Source organism: Monocercomonoides exilis (assembly GCF_001643675.1).
Source record: "Monocercomonoides exilis strain PA203 chromosome Unknown scaffold27-1312184, whole genome shotgun sequence".
Lineage (NCBI taxonomy): Eukaryota > Preaxostyla > Oxymonadida > Polymastigidae > Monocercomonoides > Monocercomonoides exilis.
Genome location: NW_027150572.1, coordinates 1,081,149 through 1,092,328, shown reverse-complemented (window position 1 = coordinate 1,092,328; position 11,180 = coordinate 1,081,149). Strand labels below are relative to the sequence as shown.

The window sequence follows — 11,180 nt, the reverse complement described above, 5'->3', positions numbered from 1 at the left end:
ATAATTACAATTAATCAATATATTTATTGATCTTCTTCTTATTTTTTTACAGGAAAATGGCGAAAACTATCTCCGATGTCTTTAATGAAGAAGAGGCAAAACTTGTTTCACTAAAACATCAAGATATTCTCACGTGCTTGCGTTTTTTTATAAATGCATACACAACATGCATTATTTGCGACACACAAAATAAGGTTGAAAAGGCGTTTAGAAGTGCTATTCGTGGAGCACAGTGTGAATTTTTATTTGTTCAGAGAAGAATTTTTTATTGATTATTGTTAAGAACTTATTTAACTGCACTTTTGAAGCATCCTGATTATTCCTCAAAAATATCCCAAGATAGAAAAGCAGAAGCAAAAGAAGTTCGATATAAAATTTTGTTTTGAACGTGATTTATTTTCCATTGTTAATTTGCGATTTATTAGCGTGCTTCTTATTTGCTGGATGTTGTTGAAAGATTAAAACCTGATATGCTTTCAATACTTCAAAGTGAAGCTGAAGCAAAGACGAAGGATTCAATTACGTTATCAGAAGAAGAACAAGAAAAAGAAAGACAGAAATGCAATGAGGAATTGATTGAGATTGATGCAACACCAATGGATTTATCTCTCACCATTCCAGTTTTTGATGATGAACAGATTGCATCTTTATTTCCAAGTGAAAATTTCAACCTTGAAATCGATAAAGATAATTCGGGTCCCGAAGTTACTGGACCTGAAACTGAACAAGAACCACTATCATTTTTGAAAGAAGAAGGTTATTATTTTAAATCAATTGAACAATTTTTTTCAATAATATTTTCATATAATTAAAAATTACTTTTTTTTAAACAGCAAAGGGAGTTACATTCGAGCCATCATTTAGTTACTCGAAAAACATTTCCAACAACCCAAGCGACTCTGCTTTTCCTTCTGCATTTGATTCTTTTAATTCTTCTTCTTCTTCTAATTCTTTTTGTTCTTCTTCTTCTTCTTCTTCTTCTTATCTTTCTTATCCTTCCTCTCAGCTGTCAATCACAACTGGCTATGATAAATTGCTTCCTGCTTCATCATCAAGTGCAAGTTCATCTTGTTCCACTCCATCGCTTGACTTCAATCAAACAGCACTTTCTTTGCCTCCTTCATTCAATCCTTCGTTTGCTCCGATTTCTTCTTCTTCTTCTGATTCTTCTTCTTCTTCTTCCTCCTCCTCTTCCTCTTCCTCTTCCTCTTCTCTTTCTTCTTCCTCTTCCTTCACTTCTTCCCTTATTCCCTCTTCAAATGAAAATCCTTCTTCTTCTTCTTCTTCTTCTTTGTCTTCTTCATTAGCAGATTCTTCTTCACAGCCATCAAATTCATCTGTTTCAATTCCGTTCTTTTCTCCTCCTCCTCCTTCCTCTTCTTGTTCTTCTTCTGATTCTGATTCTTCCTCCTCTTCTTCTTCTTCTTTATCATCTTCTAATCTAAATGCATCTTTTTCTTCTTCTGAATATTCTTCTTCTGAATCTTCTTCTTCTTCTGATTCTTCTTCTTCTGATTCTTCTTCTTCTGATTCTGATTCTTCTTCATTATCCTCATCATTATTTTCTTCGTCTTCGTCTTCTTCTTCTTCTTCTTCTTTAATTCCTTCTTCTTCTTCTACTACTACTACTCCTACCAATATTCCATTAACGTCATCATCATCATCTTCTTCTTCTTCTTCTTCTTCTTCTTCCCTTTCTCTTCCTCCTCCTCCTCCTTCTCTTTCTTCTATATGTCTTGGTAGCATAGGCATTCCTCGTTTGATTCCTCATCCAACACATTTGAAAGACAATCGAACGGCATTATCAGAAGATTCTGATGTTGCTGGAGGCCTTCCTGCTCTTCAAGATCAAAGAAACACAGCTCCAGTGAATAATTCTGGGGTAAATGAAGAAGAGAGGAGGAGGACGGAAGAGGAGAAAGAGAAAGGGAAAGAAGAAGAGAATGAGAAAAAAGATGAAAAGAAAGAAGAGAAAATTGAAGAGAAAGATAAAAAGAAAAATGATGAAGAGAAAGATGAAGAAATAAATGATAAAAGTGGAGAGAAAGAGAAAAATGAAATCAACATTCAACCAAGTGAGCATTATGGAGATTCTTCTTCTCTTTCTTCTTCTCCCTCTTCCTCTTCCTCCTCCTCCTCTTCTTCTTCTTCTCCTTCTCCCTTTTCTCCCTCTTCTTTCGTTTCTTATAGTCAGTCTCGTGATTCTGTTTTTCATTTCATTGGAAATGTTATTGGCCTTGGTGACTGTGGCTTTCTTAAAAAGAAAGAAGATTCATCTCCGGTTGATGATTCTGATACAAAGGATGAGAAAAATGAAAAAGAAGAAGAAGAGAAAAAAGAAGAAAAGAAAGAAGATAAAGAAAAAGAAAAAGATAAAAAAAATAGCAGTTTTTATTTCAGTATTCTATCAAGTGAACATTTCAGTGATTCTTCTTCCACTTCCTCCTCTCTATCTTCTTCTTCTGCTTCTTCTACTGATTCAATTACAACTTCTTCTTCTTCTTCTCTTCCTCCTTCCAATATTCCTTTAACATCATCATGTTCTTCTCCTTCTTCTCTTACAAATTCTTTTTCTCCTTCTTCTTCTTCAAATCTACCTTCCATTCCACTCACCCAACAAACGTTGCAGACTCCTCATTCTTCTTCTCCTTCTCCTTCTATTGCTTCTTCTGTTTCTTCTTCTCCTTCATCTTCTTCTTCCTCTTCCTCCTTAAATTCCTCACAAAAATTGAATTTATCTTCTTCTTCTTCTTCTTCTTCTTCTTCCTCTTCTTCTTCTCCTCCTTCTTGTAATTCTTCCTTTATTTCTCCTCCTCTCAAAGAAGAAGCAAAATCTTCTATTTGTTTCCCTCCCCCACCTGATATTGCTAATAATATGAGCAATCCTCTTATAGCTCATGTTACATTGCCTTCTTCTTCTTCTTTGCCTTCTTCTTATTCATCTTTATCATCCTCCACTTCTTCGTTATCTTCTTCTCTTTCTCCTCTTTCTCCTCCTCCTCCTCCTCTTTCTCTTTCTCTTTCTTCTTCTCTTTCTTCTTCCACTTCTTCAACATCATCTTTTTCATCATCATCATCTTCTTCTTCTTCTTCTTCCAACTCTCAAACAAAATTTGTGTTAGGTGCACCTCCAAAAGCTCAAATTGAATCAATTTCTTCTTCTATTCTTCCTCCTTCATCATCATCTTCTTCTTCTTCTTCTCCTTCATTGTCTTCTTCATTGTCTTCTTCATTGTCTTCTTCTTTATCTTCTTTATCCTCCTCTTATCCTTCTCCTCCTCTTCCTTCTTCTTCTTCTTCTCTTTCTTCTTCAACATCTTCAATAAACAACAATGCTCCTTCCTTTGTTATTCAACCTCCTCCTCCTTCTGTTGATTCTTCTTCTTCTTCTTCTTTCTCTTCTTCTCCTGCTTCTTCAATCACTCCAAACAACCAACCAATTTCTTCATTCACTGCACCTTCATCCCATCAGTTTTATGCTCCTCCTCCTTCTTCTTTGCCTTCTTCTTCCTCCTCTCCACTTTCTTCTTCCTCTTCTTCTCCTTTTATTTCTCCTTCTCCTTCTCCTTCAATTCATCTTCCTCCTCTGAAATCTTCTGTTCAACCATTCAATATCGTGTTTAATCCACCTATTGCTGTTCCTTCTTCTTCGATTTTGTCTTCTTCTTCTTCTTCTTCAATGAATTTTTCTTCTCCTCCTCTTCCTTCTTCTTCTTCTCTTCCTCTTCCTTCTTCTTCTTCTTCTTCTTCTTCTCCCTCATTTTCTCTTCCTCCTCAATCAAATCCTTCTGTTAATAACTCATCTCCTATCATATTTAATGCTCCTACTCCTCAAGCTTCTGTTGCTTCTTCCTTTTCTTCTCCTTCTTCTTCGATTTCTTCTTCTTCTCCTTCTTCTTCGATTTCTTCTTCTTCTTCTTCTTCCTTCCCTTCAAACACTTCTCTATTAAGCGCGAATTCTTCTTCTCTTCCTCATTCATCCATTCAATCGACACAAACAATGCCAAACATTCAAAACATCCAAAACATCCAAAATATGCCAACAGATCAGAAATCAATGCAAGAACAAGCAATGATAAGACAGCAACAGATGCAGTTACAGCAACAGCTGCAACAACAGCAGCAGCAAATGATGATGATGATGATGATGAAGGAGCAACAAACGAATTTTCAACAACCAAATACACAGCAATTACAACCAAATGTTCAAGCAATGCAGCAAATGCAGCAGTATCAACAGTATCAGCAATATCAGCAATTACAAGAGATGCAAAGAGCACAGATGATGAGGATGAATGCAGGAATGAATGCAGGAAGAGGAGGAGGAGGAGAAAGAGGAGGAGAAAGAGGAGGAGCAATGCAAATGCGTATGAGTATTAAAAGAGATGTGCATACTTCCATTCAGATTCCGATGGCGTGTGGGATGAGAAGGGTGTTTATGCCACGTTCTCTGTTCCACCTCTTCATTGCCTCAGCGAAGTCAAACAATGCACGAGATATAGAGACATGTGGGATGTTGTGTGGGAAGATAATTGATTCGCCGAAGGATATTGAGAAGATAGAGGCGAGGGAAAGGGAAATGAAGCTGCCAAGCGCAGCGATGCAAGAGAAAGTGAAGCAATTGCAGCAGAAACGAACGCAGCAGTTGCAACAAATGACATCTTGTTCTCCATCTTCTTCTTCTTCTCCGTCTTCTTCCATTTCTTCTTCTTCTCTTTCTTCTCTTTCTCCCACTCCAATGATTGTAGCGACGTGTGTTCTTGTCCCTCCACAGCATGGAACGAGAGATACGTGTCAAGCAGAAGGAGAAGAAGAGATAGAGAACTACATGACAAGCAATGACTTGATTATGCTGGGGTGGATTCATACACATCCAACACAGAAGGTGTGTGGGAGAGAGAGAAGGGGAAGATAAAAGATAAAAATGGTTATATTTTATTTTATTTTATTTTATTTTTTGTTCAATTTGTTTTCGTGCGTATACGAACGATTGCTTTGGAGGACTTAAAGGAATTAATATTCATTTATTTATTTTGATTTGTATGTTTAAATTACTTTGTCTATATAAATAAATAAATAAATAAATAAACAGGCATTTTTGTCTTCTGTTGATCTTCACACACATCTCCCCTTCCATCTGATGATGCACGAGAGTGTGGCTGTGGTCTGCGCATTGAATGAAGGACGGTCTGCTAAATTTTTGTTTTTTTATCATTTTCATTATTTTTGAATATTTTTTTTCAATGGAAATAAATCTTATTTTAAATGTTTATTTATTTATTGACATTTTTATTATTGCATCTATCTCTCCACGCAAACACCTTCCCCTTACTCCTCTTCTTTCTCTTCTTCTTCTTCTTCTTCCTCTTCCTCTTCCTCCAACACACACACACACACACACACACATACATACATACATACGCATACACACACACACACACACACACACACACACACACACCTCAAATCTCCTATCACTCAGCATCGCCCTCTTCTGCCTCACCCAGTCCGGAGTGGATACAATCAAGAGATGCCAATTGAGAGGATTCCATAGACACTATGAAGACATACGGCGAGCTCCGTTGTATGGCATAACATCACACACGTCTGTTCTGAGCGAGAATGAATTCGTGCATTTGTTCAATGTTGCTCCGAAAGTAGTGGATTTGAGGCCGATGAGGATGAGATGAGAAAAGAAAAGAGAGGAGAGAAGGAGAGAAAGAGAGAGAAAGAGAGAAGAGAGGAGAGGAGAGAAGGAGAGGAGAGGAGAGGAGAAAGGAAAGGGAGAGGAGAGAAGAAGAAGAGAGAAGGAGAGAGGAGAAGAGAAGAGAGAAGGAGAGAGGAGAAGAGAAGAGAGAGAGAGAGAGAAGGAGAAGAGAAGAGAGAGAGGGAGAGAAGGAGAGAAGGAGAGGAGAGAGAAAATGAAAAGTTAGAGAAGAGGAGGAGAGGAGAAGAGATGAGAAGGGATGAAGTGAAACGAAGGAAAGTTAAAAAAAAATAAATCAAAAATAAAATAAATGTTTTGAATGATGTTGAAGAAAAATTTTGTTTGTATAAAATTTTGAAATGTTTAGATGGGGAAATGATAAATACATTTTTTTAATTATGTGTAATGCATTTTTTCCCCCTTTTTATTAATTTCTTCTTTATTTGAGTTATGTTTGTAACCTTTTTGCCTCAAGGTTATTTGATTCGATTTTATTTTATTTTTGTTTTTGTTTTTATTTTTGTTTTGTTTTGTTTTGTTTAATATTTACCAACAGGTGGATATAATTTTATTGAACTTCAATTTCATCTATCTCTGCAGTTGTCAGCTGTAAGTGTGTTTGCTTGAGAGCTCAGGAGTCTGACGCAATGAGGCCAATGTTTAAGCATTTTCTACTTTTTTTTCTGCAAAATCGAACTTTCTTGTTCTTTGATTATTGTGGGAATTTTCTTCTTTTTTCAAAAAAATAAATATTGAATTTTTTTTTGTTAAAAAATATCAGATATGTTTATTTTTGATTTTTTTTTTAAATACATTTTGTGTCAATGCATGAATTAAAGTTTTTGCTTTAAAATTTTTCTCTTTGAAAGAAATTGCATGTTTTATTTTGTTTGCTTCTTGAATTTTTCATCTTTTTTGAAATTATTTTATTTGAAAGTATCATCTTTTGTTTAGTAAATATGAAATTATCCATTATGCCAAAAAGAGTGCTTTCGATGAAGTAGTCAATATTTTTAAAGTGGAAATTGGGAAAAATCATATTTTAATTTGTGAATTTTTTTGCTCATTAAAAATATTTTGGGGCAAAAAAATTAAACCCATAATTACTTGATGAAAATGGATTTTTTTCTTTTTTAATTTTTTCACATTGATAAAAATAGTATCATTTTTTTTTAACAGAATTTTCAACACTTATTATAAAAGGATAATGAAAAAGCTTTTTTTTTAAGACAAATAAAGATAATCTTCAAAAACAAAAAATTTAGTAAAAATTTAATTAATATATTTTGGGATATTTATTATATTAATTTCTTCATGAAAATTATAAAATATTCATCATATCATTATATGTTTTTCTTGTGTTGATTATTAAATTTTTATATATTGAATTAACTTTTTCTGTTAAAAAATTCGATGAATATTCGTTATGATTCATATTTCTCTAAAACATTATTTTGTGAAAAAAGAAAAAAAATTATAACTTTTGATTTGTGAGATGATATCTTTATTTGTGATTTTTCAATGAGTTGAATAATGAAAACAAAGAGTGTCGAAGATGATTTAACGGAACTCCAATATGTGGTTTCACATCCTACGAAGCAAGGCATTGACAAACAGCAGAGAAAGAACAGACACAGCCCAAATTCCGAAGTCCACGCTTTGATTTTGAATATAAAATTACTGCATTTCTTGATTCTGACTCAGCTTGCGGATATTGTGACATGCTTTGGTGTTCTGTCGATGAAATTGAACACGGAAATTTTTTTACTTATTCAGAAGAATTTTCATGGATAATCTGAAGGAATTTTCTTTTTGCGAATGAAGATGATGAAGTTTCTGACAAGTGGGGAGATTCCAAAAAATTTGAAGAAAAAGAAGACGAAGAAGAAAGATATGGGGAAGATAACGAAGAAGAAGAAGACGAAAAAGATGATAACATGGATTCAGAAGAAATATCTGGTTTTTTGAATAAGTTTTCGAACAAAGCAATGGGAAAGAAATTGATGAAGATGACAAAAAAAAGGTGCAGCAGTTGGAAAAGAAGCATCTGTTGAATGAAGGAATTCAGATTTTGATGAAATTTGATCCTTCTCACAATTTGTGGAACAACAATAACATTCAGTTGCATTTTCATTATCACTGCATTCCATTTTGTTTACGTTTGTATCTGCTTTTTCTATTTCAAGTATTTCTCTTTCAACTGTTTCCATTTTTTTTTCCCAACAAACTCTTTTTTTCAACCATTTCTTAAAAATATGTTTTTGGGATTTCGAATCCGAAATTCCTTCGAAGTTCCTCTTGAGTGAAATATTGCGTCAATGCAAGAACCATTTGGTTCTTCACATTGATTGGAGCATTCAAAAAAGCTCTTTGAAGAATTATAAAAAAATAACAAATCATAAATTTTTTTTCGTTAATTTTAATTGACAAATTAAATCTGTTAACTTTTGTTTGTTCACATTGCAGAAAAAAATAATTAGCAATACAACGAATCAACGAACGCAAGGAGCAGGTTTGCTCCTCAATAATGAGTTTTGATCATAAATAATGTGTAGTTTAAGATCAAACTTCGCCAATACTCACTTTTTCTTGAGCATCATTGTCCGCAGTTGAAATGACACAAGATCCTGTTAGAATGGCAGATAGCGACAGCGAGGACAGAAAATTTGATCTTGCTCATAAACTTTCAAGAGTGGAAAATATGATTGAAGAAATTGCGAGAAGCCAAGCATGGCCTAGTTGCTCGGGAGCAATAGGAATGTTGCCAATGAAAAAGACGAGGAGTGAACGGCCAAGAAGAAGATCTCTGAAGAGATCAAGCGAATCTGAGTCCGAAACAAATTGTTTAGAAATGATCGCAAAGAAGAGACACAGACAGCGATTGAGGGGAAGTCGCGTACGTAATCAGATGAAGAGACGGGAAGACGAAGAGGATAGCGACTGGGATTCGGAAGAGCTGGGAGCGCTGGAAGAGAAGGAAAGAAAACAAGATTTTGCCAGAATTTTTCCCATGGAGTGGTTGACACACCTGAGACAGGCGAGCGAGTCGAGGAAGTTTATTGAATTTTGCAAAGCTGGCTTGATAAGAATGAGCGATGGCATATTAAATACATTTATTCCGGATAGCGAGAAGGAATTTGTCACGGTACACACGGATACAAGCTGGAACGCGCTAACCAGAACAGCCATCACAACAAATGGGAGTAGAGATTCACCAGAAGCGAGCCGAGCAATTGAACTCCTCCAGCCTGCTCTAGAATCGGGCTTTGAAGCAGCAAAAGCGATTGCAGCACTAACGGTAAAGAAACAAGAGAAGGTGCACCTCATGGAAGAGGAGAAAGAACGACTGAGAAGACTCTTTTGCGCCTATGCGCTTATTGCCGACTGTATCAGCAAAATAAAGCTACTGAAGGTTGCACCCAAGTCGAACTGGGAGAGCGTGAAAGGCTTTTTTGAAGGAGGAATATCCAAGGAGGTGCCGGAGAACCTGAAAAAACTGGTAGAGAGCGCTAGCTTTTTTCAAGTAGAGGGAGATGCAGCTGGATACGGTGCATCTCCCGACTCCACAACAGGTTTCGGGGCCGCAACGGCCAGATGGGGACTTCCGAGAAGATACAGTTCGGGAAGGAGCACCCAAGGATTTGTATACAGACAGCTCCAGAGAAGGGGATACGGCAGAAGCTTTTCGGGTTTCAAGGGAAAGAAGAGAACGCCACAGTTCCAGGCGCAGTTCGTCCCAACGATCACTGGGAGGCCAGCCGCTATCATTGGATCATTACCACCGGCTGCTCCGAGGATACAGGGAGAAACAGCAACAGGAACAGCTATTGGAACGAGCAAATGGGTACGGTAGAAGTGAGGAAGAAAGGAGAGAGAGGAGAGAAAGGAGAGAGAGGAGAGAAAGGAGAGAGAGAAGAAAGATCGCAAAATGATGACACCAGAGTGAGCAACACAGGAAAGTGAGAAAATCGGACTATGCACTGATGTCAAAAAAGATAATTATGCAAAATTTATAAAAAGTCACAAATGTTATATTCTATAAATAATAATAATTAGCAAATTTCAAAACTTTTCTGTAATGTTCCTTTTGTTTTATTTTTTTGGTTGAAATGAAAAACGAATATTTTCATCAAATTTTTATTCCAATTCACTCAATTTCACCAGTGTGGTTGCAAACGTTTGACAATGTTGTTTATTCTATGATAGTGAAATCAGGTGAGTTTGAATGAAAATTTTATTTTTTTTAAAAAAATTGAACAAAAAAGAAATTATTATTATTATTATTATTATTATTATTATTATTATTATTATTATTATTATTATTATTATTATTATTATTATTATTATTATTATTATTATTCATTCATTCATTCATTCATTCATTCATTCATTCATTTATTAATTTATTTATTTATTTATTTATTTTTTATTAAATAAGTGAAATTATCTTTGAAATCAAAAATTTTTCCGGGAAAATTGTTTTTTTTATTTTTAAAGTTGTTGCAACGTGTTGTTATTGATATGTTTAAAACATTAAAAATATATTCAAAACAATCATCAATAATAAAACAAATTCCATGAAACGTTTTAATTTCATTTTTCAAACATTTTCAAAACTTTCTTAATATATTATAAAAAAAGCATTTTTCGTAATATAAGATATAATTAATTTGAAGTCAACAATAATTGCTAATAGGGTCAACTTTATAATGGGACTTTTTCCCTTATTGGAACTATTTTTGTTTTTGCATATCAATCATTCAAAAAAGCCAGATGGACGTCAACGCTCGGATGAGTGTGTTTATAAAACAAATACATTAAATTACCGGTTTGTTTATTAAATTTTGTTTCTTTTTCGTAGAGATACAGCAATTTTTAATATATTTTAAAGTGACTTTTTTCAGCCGAAGAAGCATTTCACAAATTTTTGAAATATATTTTTAAAAACTACTGACATTATCCTTTTTATATTCAAAATCTTAAGTTTAACAACTTGTTTTTTCTTGATTTTTTCACATTTCATTTTTTTATCAACATTCGAACCAAAATTTGAAAATTTCTTTGTTATTAATATGAAGTGTTAAAAACAAAAACATGATATGAAAAATACACACTCTTATGAAGAAGTGTGAAAAAGGTTGAACATTAATTTTTTATATTTGCATCAAACAAGTGAATGGTCACAAAATTGAATGATCTGAGATCAAACTTATTATATTTTCATGAGTTTGAGATAAAAAGAAAATTTCAATGTTCAACCTTTTTCACACTTCTTCATAAGAGTGTGTATTTTTCATATCATGTTTTTGTTTTTAACACTTCATATTAATAACAAAGAAATTTTCAAATTTTGGTTCGAATGTTGATAAAAAAATGAAATGTGAAAAAATCAAGAAAAAACAAGTTGTTAAACTTAAGATTTTGAATATAAAAAGGATAATGTCAGTAGTTTTTAAAAATATATTTCAAAAAT

General features: G+C 34.1%; 2 protein-coding genes across 2 annotated transcripts; both read left to right on the top strand.

Moving 5' to 3' along the window:
• Positions 1-41: 41 nt before the first annotated feature.
• MONOS_13206 (putative STAM-binding protein) lies at positions 42-6,691 on the top strand. Its single transcript, XM_067865890.1, has 7 exons — positions 42-232; positions 284-362; positions 426-756; positions 834-2,843; positions 3,123-4,885; positions 5,093-5,187; positions 5,483-6,691. Exons 1-7 carry the CDS (start codon positions 57-59, stop codon positions 5,688-5,690), a joined length of 4,662 nt encoding a protein of 1,553 aa, XP_067726061.1. The 5' UTR covers positions 42-56; the 3' UTR covers positions 5,691-6,691.
• Positions 6,692-8,321: 1,630 nt separating this feature from the next.
• Positions 8,322-9,560, top strand: MONOS_13205 (uncharacterized protein; the record flags this gene model as incomplete). Its single annotated transcript, XM_067865889.1, has 1 exon — positions 8,322-9,560. The coding sequence occupies one exon, from the start codon at positions 8,322-8,324 to the stop codon at positions 9,558-9,560; it is 1,239 nt and encodes a 412-aa protein (XP_067726060.1).
• Positions 9,561-11,180: the final 1,620 nt, after the last annotated feature.